We start from the raw sequence: 21,236 nt of genomic DNA on the forward strand, positions 1-21,236 counted from the left end.
CGCACCGATGTTCCGGTTTGCGAGTGACGCAACGGGTAAGCTCTACAAGAATTCGTTAAACCACAAGCATAGGCCTCATTTGCTCTGGAGAAGGCGGACGGAGAGGTGAAGGTCTCATTTAGCTAATTTTAAAGCTTACGCTCTCTGCAGGCCTTCCATCTTCTCCCGCCGTCCTTCACAAGCTCCGTGTCGGTTGAAGAGTTTCGTGTTAGGCTTCCGGTGTGTTTTTATGATTTATGTTGCCACCACCATACATGACAGCGTCCTGCCGTCGACATACACAGGCATGAGGTAGCTCAACTCAATTTCAGTGACAACTTCACCACACACACACACTCACTCACACACACGCTCGTACACTTTCAACGTGTTGTTGCTGCTGATGGATTGTTTGGATGCTGCTCGGTGGCAATGTTTTGCCTACAATGGCTCCCGTCTCCCGTGCCCCCCCCCACCACCCCGATACTGTTAAGTAGTATAATACCACTTAACTGATGATGTGAGATGGAATTACAAGCAAATCAGTATCAACAGTTTGCACGGTATCGGTAGCATGGGAGCGGGCGGACATCACGCTGTTCCCACGACACCGGTAGATTGAAGGTTGTAGCAAGGGAATTGAAGGGGGGTTTATGTTTTGTTTTCGTTGTGATGTTTACGCACACAGACACGTACACAGAGAGAGGCGGCTGCTGTGGAAAATCCCGTGTTTGGATTGCTGCGAACGGAGGCCATTTTTCTCCGTCGATGTGTTAATCTGGTGTGCTGTGCCTGTGCTTAATGCTGTGCTGTTGCTACCTTTACCCCTGCCTAAGGGGGACTTTTTATGTTGGGGAGCCGGGTTGGTTTTTGACAAATTGTTACACGCTCGCAAGAGGGGGAAAACATGCATGTTTGGTGCGTAGTTTGCGCAGTTATTTGTTCACCTCAAGAAGACGGTGAATTAATTCGTTCGACAGTGTTGTTTGCTCAATCAGGAAGAGGGGGCGAAGAAATTCGTTTGATTGGAGTGGTCGTGTGTGTGAAAAAGGAGGACATTTGTGGCAAGTTTAAGTTAAAAATACCATTCGTTTGGTCGAAATATTTATATTGCCTAAAGCATAGCATAATATATTTTAAGCTAGTTCTCAAATCGCCAGCTCGAACTCCATAGCTGATTTGGGGCTGTTTAACGAAAACTCGTTCCGATGTCGTACTTTGTGGGTGATTAAGAGAAGAAACGGTACTTGGTGGAACCATAAAGCTTTTTAACAAGCCCATGGTACTCTTTGGAACTTTGCGGCTGATTAGCATTCTGTGTAGGGTTCATGATAGAACTTTAAGGCTTGTTAAGAACGTGTACCGAACTTGATGGAACTTCATAGCTTTTTCATTCATTATGACAACGATACAAGGTGGCTCTTGTCAAAGTGTCAAAGACTGACACCGTCAATCATCTCATTGCTGCAGCTGAAGATAGATTCTTTAATTGAAGAAAGAATATTGAGTGAAGTGGTTGTGATTGTACAGCAAATTGTGTGAAATTTTTGTGTAATTCATCAATACAAAGGATTTAAAAATATACACAAGCGCTTAAATGAAACAAATCTTGTTGTTTATTTGATCGATGACGCTTGCTTGAAAATAAAACACAAAAAAAAAAATCCCTGGCACCGTGGCATAAGGAAGCTGCTTAAGCGCTTTTTGCTAGATCCACCTGGAACTTTGATGCTGTTTATTTTTGAAAAAGGCGAATTCAAGCAGCGATCTTTAGCATGCCAAAATGAGCTGCTCAAGCAAATTTGGCTATTTGGGTTAATTGATAAACTCTTAATTGATAAACTAATTTGGGTTAATTGATAAACTAAAAATTCAAACAATTCTGATTTTTCTTAGCAATATTATAATTTATGGACCCAAAATAACACTTATTATTGTTGTATTTTGATAATTTAATTATTTAAGCTACCATAGTTGATTAAAATGTGTAGAAACAACAAGAAAATTTGTTTTCTCGGTCACTAGAAAACTTCTATCAGTAATGATCCCTTGCATTCGTTCACACCCATCGTCTGATAAGAATCTGTTTATTTCTTTTTAAATCTGTTAATGAACCATTAACCTGCATTTCAATATCAATCAAGCGCACTTCACTTCAGCACCATTTTGATTATTGTGCCCCGAGCCACCGGCACAACAAAACCCGCGTGGACAAATGGAAATGCTTTATCGAGCACAAGATTGAGCTGCACCATCAATCCAATGGATTGTGTTTCATTTTTCGCTACCCCTCCCCTTCAGCAAGGGGTGGAAAATTGCATTACCATTTGATTGAAACCGCAGACAATATGTTTGACCACAGCAAATCATTGCGCCCAACGGTGCTGGAACTCACTTTCCCGTGGGTAGCAAAAAAAAAGCACCGAGCGGGCACCGGACAAAACAAATTTGTTAACAAAAACTCAACACAGTTTTCCTAAGAAAGTGAAAGCGAACGAAAGAAACTGAAGAAGTGCGAGCTGATGGAGTGGGGCGGGGAAAGAAAAACGACCTCCCAAAATAATTCCGATCCAATTTATACCGACACAATCAGTTCAACAGTTTACCCGGAGCACAGCCGCCCACCGACCCTTTGCCGTATCTGTTTTCCTAGGAAAAAATCGATCCCTCCCGACCCCTCCGACTGGACGGTAGGACGGCACTACCCAATGGGGAGTAATTTTCTTTTCCACAGTAATTTCTGCCGTTGCCACCACTTCATTACACACCTCCCGTACGCCATATTCGTCCCCCTTTCGTGCGCTTCCCCCTTTTTTTTTACAAGTGATCCCAGCTTTCGTTTGCAGGCAGTGTCGCCTGAATGGCACTTATTGTTCAACAGACCGCACTTGAATTAATAACAAAAAAAAAAGAAAGAAATACTTTCATCAACTGTTACCCTGGGACATTCGGGCACGAGACGGACAAAAGCAGAGAAAAATGTCAGAGAGTCGAATAAAAGTTGTCGACTCCTTGACGGAACGGAGCAGCGGCACTGCCACTGCCGGCCAACGCGTTACTAGAACCTGCGCAGTGAGGGAGGGGGGGAGGAAGGAATGCCCACCACCTCCACCCACACAGCTTAGCAGAATGGAAGGGAGAAATGTCGAAAGTTTAACATCCCTTAAATGACCGATTCGGGTCCTGGGACGACGTTTCGAGGCGAGACGACAATAATGGGAAACGGCTGGACGCTTGTGCTTTGTTTCTTGGGGAAGGGGTGGCATATGGTGGGGTTTGGCGGGATCCTAGGCTCCAATTAAGGTAGCCTGAGCGACACCCACATTCACACTCACACAATTTGTGTGCCCTTCATGTGTTTTTTTTTAGGAAGAAACGGTCTCGCTCGATCTATAACCCAGCCCTTTTTCCAGTTTTTGTTTTCTATGCCTTTCCGCACTTGAGTTGAGTGGAGCTTTTATGTTTTTTTCTTCTTCTTCTAGTTCCTCCCACACGGTCGTCATCTTTCTGCACCATGGAGGAGTGTTTTTTGTTTTACCCACTGCTGCCCCACTTCACGCCGAGTAAACACTAGACCTCAAGTTTGCGTCCACTTCACGAGCAGAGAGTGGTTTTTAGAATCCTTTTTGCTTCATTTTCTTTCGCTCACGGACGGATTCCAAGATCCCCGGAAGTGCCCGAAAAATTCAATAAGATTAGAATACAAATCAGTTTAAAGTGGGGCTGTAGAGAGAGAGAGAGAGTTTAAACAACAAAAAAACACCATCCCTTCCCGTAACCGGAAAACCCTGCCCGTCGCTTGAACTTAAAAAAAAAACGGCACAGCGACGGCCACCCCTCAAGTGTGACCCCGGAAATTGGATTAGAGTTTTATTGGAAAATTGATTTTTCTAGCACCTTGTGGCCCAAAAGAAGTGGAGAGGAGTGCAGAACCAAAAAACAATCACGGGGATGGGGCCAAAAAATGTGAGATTCATTGAGTTAAATCGAGACGAGATGCCTGTATTCGTCGCCCGGAGATCGTGACGTAGATTGGTTTCGTGTTGTTTAGGTGTTGTTGTTTTTTTGTTTGCTGGGAAGATTTTTGAGCTTTTCAACACAAAGCAATGCATACGGTTTTGTTGCTGAGCGGTTGCGTTTTTGCTTCAATGTTCAATTTCTTTTTCAATGTTGTTTTTTTTTTGGTGGGACCTTTCGCTTTCCGAAACCAAAGATTGATTGAGTGACGCCTCTGCCGGAGAGCACTGGCTGTTCGATGGAATATGCTTTGTTTGTATCATTTATGGTATTTGCTTTTTCAATACCATTCGCTTGCGTAGGTTGATGAAGGTGTGCGTAGTACAATGTCTTCCCAAACGCGAGTGAAAGTTCGCATTCAAATAACATTTTCGAGGAAGAAATACCCCAAACCCATGTTGTCTAAAGAATTAACAAAAAAAAAACTTGCCATAATGTAAGCGAAAACACACTACTCCAAGCAAAATGAACTCAAACAAACACCCCCGGTCTACATGCAACCTCCTTCCCCCCGAGCCATAATGCAGGAGGACCCGGCTCCGGAATGAACAAAGACCGGCCAAGGGTACGATTTATTTGATTGATTTCTTTTTGGGGCGGCAAAAGTAAGCAAAAGAAAGAGCAAGAAGAGAAGAAGAAAAAACAAGCACACGCAAGGAAGAAGCGTGCTCTTCACCCCATGTGCTTGTGAAAGGTCCCGCAAAGGGAAGGTTAGCAATAAATATTCATAATAAGCATGACTTGACATTGACTTTGATGGAGGACACACAATAAACGGGAACTTGATGAAATTCGGAGAAAATTCGATAAAACCAGACGAGAGAGCGGCCCAAGTCAACGCCAAGCCGTAAGTCCAAGAGCAGGGCCTGCGCCTTGTCCTTGTGCTGGCCGGTCGGAGTTGTTTTTGTGCCCCAAACCCCCCTCTTGCCCTGGGGTGGAAACGAAAATGAGCGCAACCGAGGAACTGTTCGATTGATCCTTACGCTAGAGGTTGATGGGGAGAGTGCCGGCACTGATTGCACTGATCGGAAGTAGTCAATTTTTCCGACCCTCTGATCACGGATTCGGGCAAGAGATGCGGAAGAAACAAGCGTCGGAAATGATGATTTTTCACAAATTGTCTCTCCGGCAAACGCAGTGTTTGCTTTCGCTTTTTTTTGTTCTCTCTCTCTCGAGAACACGCCACGACTGGGACTGAGACGATAAAACAAACAAACGCCACAATTTATTGTAATGAAAATATTTTCCCTCTGCGCGCTACGGGAAATGTACGGGAAGCTGTATACTTTGGAGCATGCGACAAAAGCATTTGAATAAAAGCTGAATAAATACCGGAAAACAAACCCCGGGAAACACTTGCCACTGGTTTGCGTAGCAACCACGGGTCCTCAGCAGCCTCTGCCCTGTTGCCCGTTTAATCATATTCATTTTCCATTGGTTGGCCAACCATTTGCACACTATTAAAATATTATTTGTCTTTGAGTGGACGACGGGTCGTTCGTTTGTTTTTGGGCACCGGGGGTTTTCGGTATCGAAAAATGGTACACTTGAGAGTGAAATTGAATTTTTCGTCATGTTTCTGAGCCTGGTACTTGGTTTTTGCTGGGTTTAGTTTGTAGCGTTCGGATGGGCATTATGAATTTATAATTTTTGTCTTGCCAACGGTTGCTGGTAGTTGGATTGTTGCTCAGGTGAATTCATGTTGGTTCATGCCATCGTCTAGGAAGGTTAAGCTAACAGGGTTTTCTAAGTCACTTTGGAATCTGCACATAATTATTCACCGCATTCAAGATGTTTTTCAACAGTCGTCAAATAGTGTATTTGCTTCAAACTGAAATTTCAGTTTCAACACATGATTTTCAACACTTAGCTACTAAGAACTATCAAACTCAATCCGGCTTGAGTTGTGTTGAAAGTCATGCTGAAGAAATTAAAAATTATTGTAATGGAAATGAAATATCAGAAAAGTCCGGTAATGAAGAAGAAAATATATATTTTTAGTTTTATTATTTATTTAAATCAAATTGGTTGTTGAGGTATGAACGAAACTAAGAAGGAAGCAAAACGTGAGAATTAAGTTTAACACTCAATTGATAATGCCTATGACAACTAGTGCTAAGCCATTTGTGATCGATCTAAAATGAAGTCGAATTAAGCTATGAACTTAAATAAAATAAGGTTTCTGCTTTCGCTCTGACCTGTGATTTAATAAAGTATTTTTGGGATACTTCAGAGTTCCAAGAGTCTTTAAATTGGCCGTTGTAGAAATGCGAAATTTAATTAAAAATTATATTTGTCGAACTGAGTAGTAGGATTTGTATATTCCTATTTGAATCTTCCTAGCACTAAGAAGATTTCGACAGCTGTTTGTTTTCTCAAAATCAACTCTCAATTTTCCTACCAAAACAACATGCCAACTGGAAGAGCTTTCTCCCATTCCAATTGTAATCTCTTGAATTCAAAAATCAATCAACCATCCTGCACCATGGTTTCCAGCAAAAAAAAAAACAAACTAGGATTAAGAAAACTAATTCCTCTGCTCCGCTAACTGACTTTCGTTGTTTCACTAATTTTCCTCCGATTAATCCGCCGAACAGTGGTGGTAGTGTTGTTTTTTCCTCCACCAAAAGCGGAGACGCTCGCGCTTGCTCGCGCCCTTCGCGGTCGCTTAAGCTAATCCCTTTATGGAATAATCTTTGCCCAAGCCTACCCTACCTGCAACGAACAGGACAATCGGGCATTGCATTGCTATTGCTGTCTAAAGGGGAGAAAACAAAAACAAGAAGAAGAAAAAATGCCCCTCCCAAAAAAAAAGGAAACATTCCCCAATCCCACTGAGGCGGAACTGGCAACTTGCAAAGTAAAGCACCCGTGTCGCCCGATGGTTCCGAGCCCTCTGTTTTGTGTAAGTGGATTAAAATTATCTTGGCCGCTCGAAGCTCACTTCAGGTGGAATTGTACTCCTGCTTCCACTTGTACAAGATTGGGCGAAGGAAATGGGTCGGAAAGGACGATTTTTGGCGTAAGCGTGTGCTCTTGGCTTTAATTCGGTAGTGCCACCTTCACTCTCGATTTCCTTTACATCGACTATCTTACATAAAGCTGCGCTCTTGGGGGAGGGGTTCTCGGGGCTTCATAGGAAATGTGTGCTGGAATTATACAAAAAAAAAGAAAAGAAGAAAAATAAAACCAGCTCCCCTTGCAGCGGGGACAAAGGAAAACGTGAACCGTTGGAAGGAAAATATGTTAATAATTATAGCTTCACGACACGTAACGCGATAATTTTAATCCGCTTAAGACGCACCACCGTCCACCATGGGTTGTATGTGTGTGTGTGTGTGTTTGTGTGCGTGTTGGCACTTTTCCACGGAACTCATCCAGAACGGGAGGAGAGGGGGGGGAGGGGTTCACTAGTTTGTTTAGCATTTATGCGTTTACCTTTACGCAGTTGCGTCTTCTTTAGCATTTCCGATTCCAACTACGGACGATCGTTACAAAAACGGAGCTTACCTTGAACGCGCACCGCCCGTCCCTTCATTTCCCTTCCCCGTTCATCAGCCTAAAACCTTCAACCTGCAAACAAACAATGCCCTCCATTTGGCACCGAAAAATGTCAGTCCTCTAAGCAGTATGGTACGGTGGGAGCATTCGGGCGAAGGATGTTTCTCGCAATCGCTACGCCCGGGCCCGTCCTTAGGAAGGAAGTGAGCAATTTCACTAAACTCGTCTGGGTCCTTATGTAATTTTTACCAATCGCTCCTTGACGGACCGCGTTTCTTTTCGGTGGGATTGGGAGGGGGGGGGGGGGGTTGCTTGTGTAATCTTTTCCGTTTGGCCCTAGCCGCCGGTTGGTTGGAGTGGCGGTTATAATAAGAGTACAAAAAATCAGAGCACAAACTAACCTCGTCATCATCATCGTCGTCGTCGTCGGCGTATTTAAGTCGTTAGCATAACTCAGCGTACGAGACATGATCCCGGCCGTACCTTCTACCTCCTGCCAGCAAGCTGACCGTGGTTGGCATTTTATCTATAACTGCAATCTTGTGTCGCTTCCTTCGGTTCCCCTCCCCTCCTCTCGCCCATGCAACGGCAACTTCAAAAGCTCGGTGCGTTTCCAAAGCTTCCGAGCCGAGCGTCCGCACACAAAGACGTGATGCCGCAATTTTCCTTCCGCTCGCTCTCCGCTACCGTTGGCCCGCTTTTGTGTGGCAATTATGCTCTCCCCGCGCTCCTTCCTCTCACCCTCTGGAGGGTGATTTGAATCCTACACTCGTTTTTGCTGCTTGCTCCCGCACGTAAGCAGCCGACCGCCGAACCGAGCGAGCTCGCAGCTCGGATGGATCGAAATGATGCGGAATAAATGGATATGATTTGTTTGGCAAGGCCACAATTGAGGCCACAAATTGCGATGAATAATAAATGGCACGGTGCTTGCTCGCTCTCTGTGTGTGTATTTTGCTTGAAGGACGGGAGTAGACAGAAGCAGAAAAGGGTTTGATGAAGCAAAATTTGCACTCACGAACACGGGATCCGACATCCGAGTGTGTGTGTGTGTGTGTGTGTGTGTGTGTGTGCGGTTTCCAAAGGAAGTAGAGATGATTGAATAATTTCGACTGGCGCGGGTGAAAGATAAACATGGCGCTGGTTTAATAAAGCAACGATTTTTACGGCCAACCCACGGCAGTCGGGTTGTTGCGGTCGTATTTTTTCCACTTTGATTATGCAACTAGGGGATATCGTTTTCCAGAGGGGAAGGTTGAGTTGAAGGAAAATAGGGTATTTAGAACAGTAAATGTGACAGTGATATTTTGTTTTGCTAAAACGTTTGCTAAAACAACAGTTACTAATACTTCGGATGAGCCTGTGGATTGGACATCATTTTCTTTTCAAGTTGTGAACACTAAACTTCCCAAATAAAAATAAAATACGCCATAAAACCTGGATGTTTATGGGATTGTAATTATTTCCTGTTCAGTAATCCTTTTTTTACCATTTTCACTTCTAATTCCATTTCCGACGAAATGGTGCTGAGCTAAACAAAATCGTAAAAAAAACCTGCCTTTGGACCGGAAACCGAACCAAAAAGCCCCATTAAAGACTAAATAAGGAAGCTAGGGTGCAAAATTAATTCAATGCCAATAAAAGCTGGCCTCAAAAACTCCGGTCGTCAACTGCTTTCCTTTGGCAAAACTTTCCTTTTTTTCGATGAATAGAAAATACACACAAAAAACTGACACAGCACCACCTTCATTCGTTCTGTCCTACTTGTGAAAGAGTTTTCTTTAAAAAAAAAACATTCCTTGTTTAACCATTCGTTCTTGTTGTTTCTTGTTTCGTTGCAGGTTGACCGGGCTGCTGAAGTGGAAAGTTAAATGCAGCTACGTGGCAAAAAAACACACACAACCAAAAACACGTTCTGCCAAATGTCACCGAAAGCGGCAAAATGAAAACTATGCACGAAAACGGAACACTTTGAACACGCTGCTTCCCGACTGCCAAACAGGCAAGCGCAATAATCGTAATCAACCACTTAAAGCGAGCCCCTCTTTTTTCATGCCCTACTGGATAAGCAAAAACCCGTTTTTATCGATGTTGGTTTTTGGTTGTTGTTGTTGTTAGTGACTTTAAGCTGTTTTAGAAAGCTCCTGTTTGAAAAATGACACTTTTGTGGAGCAAACATTTTTTTATGGAAATAGCAACAAAGGAAGAGGCTGGAAATAGTTCTTGAAATGTTTGTTTTCCACTGTTTAATGACAACTCGTTGTCTGCGCTTTTTTGTTATCTTTACGACAAGCTTGTCCTCGTCGCTTGCCCTAAAGGCAGTAGAAAAGCAAGCGTTGATAAAATATGAACACACTTCGACGAATGGGAATGTTTGGATATTTTTAGACATTTATAATACATAACGGCAGACAGCCGGGCCCACTACACGCGTGCACGGGAACTACATTCGATGACAAGTTCCCCCCTCTCAAGTTAAGCCCTTCGATACGGTGGATGTCACACCTTCAGCAGGTGCACGGGCCCGTGTGTTCAACTCCTATTGGCTCGTGTATTAATTTTTAATCCTCTTCATTTACTTTGCCTCTGCGCGTGTCGAGTGAAACGAAAGTGACAGGCGGAAAAGATAAGCGGAGCGAAAAGTTTCACCTTTTTCTGTGTGTGTGTTTGTTGCGTCTTGTGAGTGAACGCGAACTATTATCGGCTGCTTTCTGATGCGTGTCAATAAGCAACCGACAACTTCTGCGTGTCAATAAGCAACCGACAGCTTTCCGAAGGAAAGGTGAAAAAACGACTAAACGGAAGAGTTTGTTAAATTGGTGTTTAGAAAATAGAAATAGCTGAAGGCTACCGAAACTGTGACGACAATGTATATCAAAACTATGTGGAACTGTGTGTTCAAATGTAGGCGTTGAACAGTGTTGTTTAGTGAGAATTTTAGGTTATTTGAAACTTATACTACCTGTCCCTTTGCTGTTAGCTCTTTGCATGCAAGTGATTATAAATAATTTATTTCCCTGTGCTTTATTTAGATATCGAAACGGTTGGAAAAACTAAACCAACAATAAGTGAAGTGAAAAAGCTCCCGCAGAAGAAATAAACTTGCTTGCCAAGTGAACCGTTAGTGTGCGCTCAAGAAGTGTAGTGCGTGCGTTCTCCCTGCCTGCTTGCAGTGGAATCTTTCCGCCGGTATTGCTTTCCTAGTTGCATCGAATGCGGCCAGCGGATTGCTCTGCTCCGTTTCCATGTTGATTACATGAAACATAATGGATATCCTGGGACACTTACAATGGACCTCAATAGGCTATTGAAGGTCTTCCCGGGCATAGCGTTAACATGGGTTTGCTTCCTGGTAGCAACGTACTGTGTTAAGCTGACCGAGGCGAGGATAGGTAAGTTTTGCTATTCGTTTGAATTCGTTTAACTTTAAGAATGATTTCTGGTGTTGTAAAAGGGCAAACGATTGGTAAAGTTCATATTTTTTTTAGAGACAGTTCAATAAGGACCAAGCAACTTTGAAGTTTGACAACCTCAGTTTCGCGACATAATATTGCATGGTTTTGAGAACCAAAAACGCTTTACAAAGACCTTGTCATCAGAAGTCAGATATAAGAAATAAGAAAACGAAATTTACGAAAATCATTCCCAAAAATCATTCCCATTTTCTTGTATTGTTGCACTTTCTGAACATATTTTAACCTTATTGATTAGGTTAAGTAATACAAAGAGATCTTATTCACAATGTATTAGTAACAGCATCAGACAGGTGTATGATTAATGAAATAACTCCAACCAAATCAACATTACCGCACATTTTCCCGTGTGTGTGTGTGAGCTCGTTAAAACGTTGCATCACACCAACGTCAGGTGATGACGCGATGAAAGCATAAATAATAAATTGCACTCAAAACACCAGAAAAAGTACCTCCCCGCCACCGTCCCATACGACTTCAATAACCACCGGCAGCTGTAATCCTATTGCAAAATAATAATCAAAAGTCACATCTGCATCGCTGTTAGAATATTCAATATCCTCATATCGGAAAGCCGCGCTTGAAAGTATGTTTTGCGAAGAAGGAAAAAAAGAAACATTTAAAACATATACACAAGCAAAGACTCAAACCATCCAATTACTGCGACAGTGATATGGAGCAGCATGGGCGAAAAACGTACACACACACAAAGCACCAAACCCATCACCATGGCAATCGCGTGATCCATCATGCCGGCGCATCGCAACGTGAGCTCATTAAATTTGCATTCGCTCCTGCGAAAGCTTCCCACGGTCCTGCACACTCGCTTTCGATAATCGCTCTCACTCGCTCTCGCTCTCACGTGCTTGCTTCCCTTACCCCAATAAAAAAAAAACAATACCACCCACATGCCAATTTCATTTACATCTGCAAAGAAAAACTTCTGCTTGGATGGATGGTTATGCTGGATGCTTCACCTTGATGGACGTGTTGCTGCAGCCGGTGCGAACCAGCAGAAACAATCGATTGACATAAATCATTAATGGGCATTCTTCGATCGATACAGATTTTCGTACACTCGTTATCTCTTTCGAGGCGATTCCTCGTCCTTCCTTTTTCCTCCATTGCCTCTAACCATCCCCCAGTGTTATAAATTCATGTATGGGAATTATTTCGCCCTGCGCTCCCCCCTCAACCACATCGCCAGTAAGTGCTCTGCGAAATTGCTCGTGAAAGAGAGGCAAATAATCCCCACCGGGGTTTATTCTTCGCTAACAAACCCTATGTCTGCTTCTCCCTCCCCCTTCGAGTTTCACTTTTCACCGGTGGCTTTCTGATTTGTTCTCCCCCAGCATTTGGCAGGGGGAGGGATTTCTTCCCAGGCTTCCGAGCGCTCATCTGCATCTGTGGGAGCGAAAACCGCCACCACCACCACAAGCCGGTATGTCCTCAAATGTGCCCCGGCTGATGTGTTCTCATTCATATTGCAGACATTTTTCCACCCCTTCCTCATGTTCCGAGCTCGAGGCTTTTTCCTCCACTTGAGCTTTCTAGCGGTCTCTAATTCTGCTTCATAAATATTAAACTGAAAAACTTTCCAACAATCTCCTGTCCCACAGCAACGTGCCACAACGTGCAGGTAGAAGGAACGGGATTTTTCCCCTGGCACACTGCATCTCATCCCTCACACTGCCACACAGGTCCGGTGGTGCGTGATTGTTCACCATTAACGTGGTTGAGAGGAGGGACCGTTTAGAGCGCGCGCAGTGTGGCGACCGCGTACGAGCTTTTTCGGCCTCGAAATGGACAGTTTTGCCACATTTTCTCAACACGTCCAACCGCTCATCGATGCTGTGATTTGTTTGGTTCGCTTTTTTGTACCTTTTGTGTCGTTGGCGGATGTTCTTTTGCAGCGTTAGTGCCCGGGAAAGCTCTGTCACAAACAAAACAAAACAAGGCAGAAGAAAAAGTTGTGGCTCGCGAACGTGGAACATTTAAAAAGCAAAAAAAAACAAAAGGCGACCGAACCTTTCAACCCCAGTGACAGAACAAATCCCACGCTGCTGAGCCAGCCCGGGGGCCGCAAAACGTGCCCGGCCTGAGAGCGAACGGATTGAACGGTTGTCCCTGCGTCACTATTTATGCGGAGCGGAAATTAATTGTGTACGGTGCATAACTATTTTCACAATTTTCGTTTGTCGCATGGCCAGGGATTGGCAACGAGCAGGAAAAAAATAATTTGCCATCCTCTAATCGTTCGTTCCGCTCGCGATCGGGTTCGTGGAGGTGGTGGTAGTGGTGATGGTGGTCGTGCCCGTTGCGCAAATGCAAAACACGGCCGCCGTCGCGGACGGAACGGAACAGGATGTTGCGCTCGTGCTTGCTCGATTTTCATTTTTGATTTTTCCGGTTCCACTTCCTCCTTCTTTTCCTCCTCCCTCTTCCCCCTTCAATTTCCATTTTTTTCGCCCCAATCTCTTTCATTCCTTTTCGAGCGCCTGGAAACTGATTGTGCTCGTGCGGATTTCCCGCGAGTTCGCAACGGAACAAGGGGAAGAGGTTTGGTGCCACCCGACCGTGACATTATTTCCACTTCACGCTCCAGTCCGTCGCCGCTGCCACCGCAGTTCCTGGCGCTTCCGGGCTGAACTCGTGTTTTGCCCGTGCCCCGCCCGCCCACCCGCAATCAATAGGCGCGCTCGTTTCAGGCACGTTCCCATTAACTTCTTGTGCGCGGTGGTTCGATTTGTCCCTTCCGAAGCGGTATTTATCTCAACGATGTGATGACGAGAACACATTTCGCTTCCTGCCCTGTTCTGCTTCCTTTCCGATGGGGAGGTGGGTGCTTTGTTGCGACACACCAGCACATAGAAACATTCAATTGGCTCGGTCTTGTCCGGGTGTCTGCCGTCGAACGCGTTCCGCACGCGTCAAGTTGGCGGTAATTTTTGGCCGCCGTCTCGTACTCGCCGTGACGATTATGTTCGTACGTGCGCGGCAACGAGCCGATGGAAATGATTACCATTCAATGACCAGCACAGACTACGGGGACATTGTCGCGTACGAGAGCGTTACGAGCTTTTATCAATTTTGGTGTGGTAGGTTGTTTTTTCTTCACGTGCTCTTGTTGATGCTTTTGCACTGTGCTAAACTCCTAAGGGAGAAAGGTAGATGTTTTTTTGTTTGCTTCTTGGAAATTGTTCGACACGCACGATGATGTTGGAGGCGACTGTTATTGGAAGTTTGGGGACGCGTTTCAATTATTTTGTTATCTGAGAAAAGTTGGCAGCGATTACACATCATTACAGTAAACGTTCTGCTTTGGGGGATCATTGTACTGATCTTTAAACCCCTCTCAATGATCATTACCTCGTGATTTGATTTTGTTGTTTGTGATTTTGCTTTAACATAAAAGTCAGGTCATCCTAAAAAACCAAATAATCAATATTATCTCAATCATTGTCGACCAAATACGCAAAATATATAGGCCAAACCGTCAGACAGCTGCACAACACATTGGATTGACACATGTGAAATCACACGGTCGTATCTTTTGATTTTCGATCAATTCGCCACCGAACACTGTCAGCTTGCTGTTTGACAGATGTGTGAAGCATGTGTGACGCGATATGGCGCTGCTGTCATGGTGCTAAGCACACAGAGTGCAGAAAGCTCACTAAGGACACTTCAGCAGTGGCGGAATGGTTATTCAATACATCAATTTGTCATGAAGTTTATGTTTTTTCTGGTTTTTAAAGCCTTTCATGAAGGCTAGTGTGTGGGATTTCAAGGAAATTTATTATTAAAAAATAACTTTGTAGGAATATTTAATGAACTTAGTGATGTTTTAAATCCTTCAAAAAGAACACTTTTTTATGTTCTAGATGTAAAGTATAGGAAATGTTTATTTTTATGTTGTGAAAAACCGTCATTTCATTTTTTTTCATTTTTTAGATTTACAAAAATTTTGAAAATTTAGAGCTAACTTCAATTGAAATGAACAATCTGTACATCTGTGACAGTTTCCAGAACTGCTTCATCCCTCGAACCGAGTACCGCTGTTGCATATACTGGGGACACAAAAAAGCAACCCCATTTGTTCTCGTTTTTTTTTCTGATGAAGGTGAAATAGATTTTTAATCCACGGCACAGCGCGAACTACACGTTTGTTGCAACGGAATGACTTGTCGATCTGTCGCGGTAACAATGTTAGCGAGTCGTTGCTAATGGATGTGATGATGGCTGAAGCAGAGAGAAAAAGGACCACCAGAACGCAGCAACATTCTCGGTATGAATATTTCCCCCGGCATTGAAGAGCGTATGGAAAGCTGTGTGCGGTACCAGCGTTGCACTTTCTCATGCTGCATTTTTATGCGCTTGTACATGCTACTCGTTTTATATTCACCTGGATTGGTATTATTTCCCCCCCCCCCACCAGCGTATTGAGAAACGGAGCGGGTTTGGTTGTGCGTTTCTAGAAGAGCAGTTTGTGAGCTTTTCAGGTTGCTCTTTTTCTATTTTGTCCTCCGAGAAGTGTTCACTATATAGGACAAATTTAATGGTTCTCGAAACGGTGTCTATCTGTCGCCGTTCACAGGACGTTCCATCAATTATTAGCAGCGGCAGATTGGAACTATGTTTCCTGCCCGGCTGACATTAATGGAAACAATTTCGATTTTATCCTCTACTCACGAATCGTTTTTATACTTTTACCTAAAGAGATGCGCGATTTCCGTTGAAACATCTCATATAGCTTGCTGGTATGGTTGCAACTGATACCACATGCAAAAGTCCCTGTTTAATGACAGGCAGAGGATCAGACAAGAGAATGCAATGACAAGTGTTACGGGAAAATTGATCGATATGAGCACTAAAAGAATGAGTTGCTCTCGATGACTTATTGTCCCCAGGTACTAACAATAAGTGGTTACGATTTTAGCTAGAAATTACTTTTGAATAACATGAAATTTTATAACGCTCGTTTTAAAACGTGTTTGACTTTCAATTTTAATTATAAATTTTAAGGTTAGTTTCTTTATTAGAAAGCCTTAAATGTGTTGAGGTGCAACATATTCGTGTGCATGGACGGTTTCGGAAGTATATACTACACCATTCCAAATTCCCGGTCACAGTCATGTTAGCAGTGCTGCAAAATGTCACTTTCAATGTCATAAAAAATCTGACTGTAACAATATCCATATCAGCGTCACGGACTCAATTGTGATTATCAGTGGTGATACTCAGAACGGTTGGTGTGACCAATACCTGCTCATGCCATGTTTGTGACCATCGCTTGGTCAGTCACTATGTCATGACTTTTTTTTGCTGTGATCAGGTTAGCAAAATGTCACTGACATAGTCATGTCAAATTCCGGCTGAAGGCGACAAATCAGAGGCAAGCCTCAAACAGTTGGTGCGACCATCACATGCTTGGTGACATTGTGTGCAACCAACTCTTGGTCAGTCACTTGGTCGCGACATTTTCACTCGGTCATCATCGCGATGGTTATGGGAGATATGCGGTGCGTGCGAGTGGTTCCAAGAAACAAAATGAGCATGTTTTCTCGCTCTGTTTAACCCGACAGATAATCAAAACAGTGTTGGTGATTGAAACAGTGGCATTAGGAGGCACTGTTCACAGCCAGAAAAACACATGATTATGCTTGCGCCGGCATTAAGCTCAACTTGTCAGTCAGAGTATCGCATTTGACTCAAGAATTCGCATGTCGTGTTCAGCATGTCATGACGCCCTTTTATTGACTATCAGCAATGAACATCAAGCTACCACGAATATGTGAATTGTGTTCGTTGATAAAAATCTCGTGATACTCGTGACATTTTGCAGCACTGCATGATAGTGAAAAGAAGTATAAATAATCCATCCCGCACAATTCAGTTTAAAGTGCAACCAAAAGTGATATAAATCATTGTTGGCACAACCGACAATGCCAGATAGATTTATAATTTTCGGGGGATGTTTTTATCTGGTCCATGGTCCCTTTTTTGCTCAATTTATTTCTTCAATTCAGCGTTGCACGCTGCTCTCTTTATCACATTCATTGCGACGCTGGCTTTGTTTAATTTCCTTTCAAACAGACCTGCAGCAGAAACAGTATGAGCACACACACACATACACTCAATTATTATATTTACCATCACCAAACGTAAGAATGAGGCGAGCAAAGTATAAATTTACGATCGAAAAACAAAAGCCCCCGAAACGGGTATGACGTTGATTGATAGCATTGATTGATTGCGCTGTTTGGTGTGGGGGAAAATTGGCGACTGAGATGCAATCGATACCGGGTGTGAGGGAGTGTGATTTCCGTTGCAATGGAAAAAGGTCAAAATTGAAAGCGTTTCACGGGAGCATCAGTTCAAATTGTGCTTTAAGGCAATGAGTGAGCGAAAAGTGGGTTAATTATGATCAATGGAGGAGTTGTTTTCGTTAAAAAATGAATTATAATAGGAGATTAAAAATAAATTTCTACCAATTACCAATATACAGCATACAAATAAAGCAAGGCTTAAGCTCTTGTTCGGCTGTAGTTGAATAATTCATTTTAGCCTCGCAGTAACTTGTGGAAAACATAACTACAGGGGAAGGAAAACAAACATTGCGTTAGATGCCCTATTTTGATTCGATTGTTTAGTGAAAAAATACATCACTATTTACTCGGTCAACAACTCCCACACCACGTACTGCTGATTGTTTTCCTTAAAAAAAATAATAATAAAAAACAACTCATCAGTAATGTATGCCTCCAGCCTGTTTCGGCTCATCAATAACGGAACCATCAAACGAAGCGTCCCAGTCAAGCAACTCAGCTGCCCCCTCCAAAAACGATCGCTCCACCACGCAACAACATCAACAACAACAAGAGCTACACCGAAAGCCGCCAACACCGAGAAACAATCAACAATCGACCAGGCACTCTCGTGGTTTGTGGAACAGCGCCGTCAGGGCCAGCAAGTGTACTTTCGTGCAATGAGCCGAACATTCAAACCTATTCGACCCATTTATGGTAATGTGGCATTGCGAAAACGATACTACCTTCTTTCTCCCTCTCTCTCTCTCTCTCTGTCTCTCGCTCTGTCCCACCTTCTGTCCCGGGGTGGTAGACAAACAGTGAGCATGTCGCACTAGCTGTCCGCAATGCACAGGAGTGCGTCCTCATGCTCAGGGCTCGGAACAGAATCAAAAAAAGAAAAAAAAACATACCACGAAAAGACGAAACACGACAGAACCAAAAAACAAAACCACAACATCACAGGCGCACACGGAGAGGCCTCTTTTGCGAGAGGCGTCCCTTCCCTTCCTGTGTTCTGTGTGCCTGCCATTGTGCCATCGCAAGTCCGCCGGGCAGGCGGTGACAGGCGGAAACTGATTTAAATAACAATCTGCTGCCATCGAACGACCTCTGCAATTTGCCGGAAAATGAGTACGGTGTACGGTGGAAACCACGCTGAGGATGGCGGGACGAGGGCACGAAAAGCACACTGGCAGGAGCTGAAACAAAAACCTAAAATCAGCGAAACGATGATTTTCCGGTCTCGTTTACGTTTCGATTTTGTGAATTGAGAATGGGAATTGTTTCCCGGGGTGATATGCGGAATGGGGAGATGAGATGTTAGTCGGTGCTGGTTGCATTTGTTTTTTTTGTTATGCTTTTCCGCTGCTTTGTTGTTCATACAACAAACCCCAAAGCTCCGTTTTGTGGCATAAGCTGACAATTTCTTCTGTCGAACAGAACAAAAGAAAGACGTCAGAGGGATCGAGATTTTCCTACCGGCAGGTCGATCAATACACGTACCGTGCCGGTTGTGCTAACTCACCTGTACCTTGGCATTTGTGTGTGTGTGTGTGGGTTCCGTTTGCAATCGTCTACACTCGTCTCGAAAAGGACCTGTGTGCTATTAGACGAAATCTGAAGACGAGCCATACCTCCAGAAACCTTTTCGGCTAACAATCGCAAGATCATCAAATTCTCATTTACCTTCCTCACATCTGCCGTTTTGTGGGAGCCATCCCGGGACTCCCGGGAGCCCTGCCACGGTACACCGGGAAAGGAAATTGGGTTGGCATGTGTACTGCCGGCACACCAGATAAAGCACTGTGCCCAATAATAACATCCCCGATAAACTCACTCCGGTCACGGCTTAGTGCGGGCCCCGTAATCTTTGTTTAATCGAATTGTCTGTTGAGCTGAGCCGTACCGAGGGTTGGCATTTTTGTGGATACATCCCACCCGGCCACGTCCAACCCGGGTCCGATTGCGAACGAGGCGGGTCTGGTTGGTTTCGATACCCACTCTCGGAAGCCACTAAGTGACACTTGATACTCGAGCAACTGGCCAATAAACGATCTGCTCGTCGGGTCTCAGTTCTCCCCGAGTGTCTACAACGAGTGTCATCCTGCCCGGCGTACCGATCCGGTTCTATTTGCACTGCACGCTCTCCTATTAAGCTGAGACGACAATCTTATTCATCATCTACTTTTACGAACCCGTGCTGTGGGCTTTCCCGACGACCGAACGTCCAACTCTTCAGCTCCTGCAGCCTGTTCCAGTCTCGGCCGGCAGGATTGATGTGCGCTTCTTAATTTATTCAAATTTGATTCTCTAATGCCGTTATTATTCAAATGCTCGTTATTTATAGGCCCGAACTGTTCAGCGTTCCCGCTGTACGTTATCGCAATGGTGCACAGAGAGAGAGAGAGCAGTGCCGGTCCTGCAGTCCAGTTTTGCCCTGCCGCCCCGCTCGTAAGAATGTCTCCCCGTGAACGTGGGCTGCTTTCGAAATCGTGAAGCGCACAATTTATGAGACAAGATTATTAATTGCGTAATTTGTTGGCTTCGATTGGGCGCGTTGGCAGGATTTCCTTTGGATCACATTTTTGCGCGCTTTGCTCCATTTCTGACGAACCGGGAAAAGGAAGGAAGAAAACAAAAAAAAACCGTGGTAAAGGAAACGCTCCGGACAGGGAGCTGCGTTATGCCGAAACGTCAAGATGCCGCGCTGATGGCATCCGTTGTCATCATCGTCGTTGATCTAAATCGTGACGGAATGCTTCGTAGCTCTTCTTGTGCGCTTCCTGGGCCAGGGTGGCGTTGCCACACGCTTCCCCGAAAGAAGCCATCCATCGTCAGGCTCGATAATTGGGCAAGAGTGTGCGCCCGAAGGCGCACCGAACGATCCACCAACGGGCCTGCCGGCGGAGCGGTACGATAATGATGACATTGTGTTGACGATGAGTGCGATAATGATGTTGCTTTCAGGGAAACTGTCTCCCGTTCCGGGCACTGGGCACTGTTACTCTTCTTTTATTTTTTGTTCTCTTTTTCGTTACTCTCCTCCACTTTAGGACATCCATTCGCGTGGAATGGTGAATAATTATGGCATTTTCAGCGACAGTGGCAATCAAACGAACGTTGTTGGCAAAATCGCGCGCCGGTCAGTCAAGTGCAAGGCCGGTGCTGAGGTAATAGCGACACGTACGATGGTATGATGGGTGCTACCAGCCGGAACGAAGTGGTAGAATTTTTTTGCACCCGTAAACACCAAGCGATGCTAAGACGCTCACGTTTATGCGATATTTTTACTGCCCCGCATTGTTTGGCGTTCGTGGAAAATATGTTAGGTTTAAAAACATTTCCCGTACCAGGAACGGCGTGTTTGTTTGAAGATTATTTTGGGCAGATTAAATAATGTGATGTGATGACCTTTACAAATATTTGTGGAAAATGTTGGAACATATTTGTGTACTTTTGTTTCCTGGCTGGACGATTAGTTGTTTGTGAGCGCCTAAATGTATGCTAGAATGTGCAGTTTGTGTTTTTAATGTACTCATTTAATTTTAAATATTGTTTGCATAAATTTAGGCGCACAGTTCACTAAATAATTTAAAGAGTAGAATGCTCAGTTTAGGGAAAATAAACGGCTAATTTATTTTGCCAGCCGTATGTTATCAAATTGCATATTTCAAGAATTATGTCAATATTCAAAGAAGGTCGCCACCGGCTCGACATTTATGGTCATCTCAGGGAAAAACGGACTAGAATTTATTTATACCAAATAACAAGAATCGTCAGGCTTTTTGCAAAAGCTTACTTGTTAACCTTCAAATAATGAAGTAACGGGTTTGCTCTTATTAAACCAAGGCTAACATAAAAATGTGCCTTTAACACACACCTTAACAAAACAAATTCATAACTTTCTGACAAATGTCTTGTCCACAGACTTGCGCTTCAATACTTCCCATACACT

The 21,236-nt window shown here is 44.0% G+C and overlaps 1 protein-coding gene across 3 annotated transcripts in view; it reads left to right on the top strand.

Moving 5' to 3' along the window:
* Positions 1-21,236, top strand: part of LOC1276475 (acid sphingomyelinase-like phosphodiesterase 3a) — an 83,090-nt gene that overhangs the window by 22,186 nt on the left and 39,668 nt on the right. Inside the window, exons 1-2 of one of the 3 annotated variants that reach the window (XM_061647899.1) lie at positions 10,269-10,438; positions 10,530-10,889. In XM_061647899.1, coding sequence (XP_061503883.1) covers positions 10,754-10,889 — 136 coding nt within the window. In that variant the 5' untranslated portion in view covers positions 10,269-10,438; positions 10,530-10,753. Of the gene's footprint in view, positions 1-10,268; positions 10,439-10,477; positions 10,890-21,236 lie in introns of those variants that run through there. The other 2 variants (XM_061647901.1, XM_061647900.1) reach the window with 2 other exon arrangements.

Source organism: Anopheles gambiae, chromosome 2, assembly GCF_943734735.2.
Source record: "Anopheles gambiae chromosome 2, idAnoGambNW_F1_1, whole genome shotgun sequence".
In the NCBI taxonomy this organism is placed as follows: Eukaryota; Metazoa; Arthropoda; class Insecta; order Diptera; family Culicidae; genus Anopheles; species Anopheles gambiae.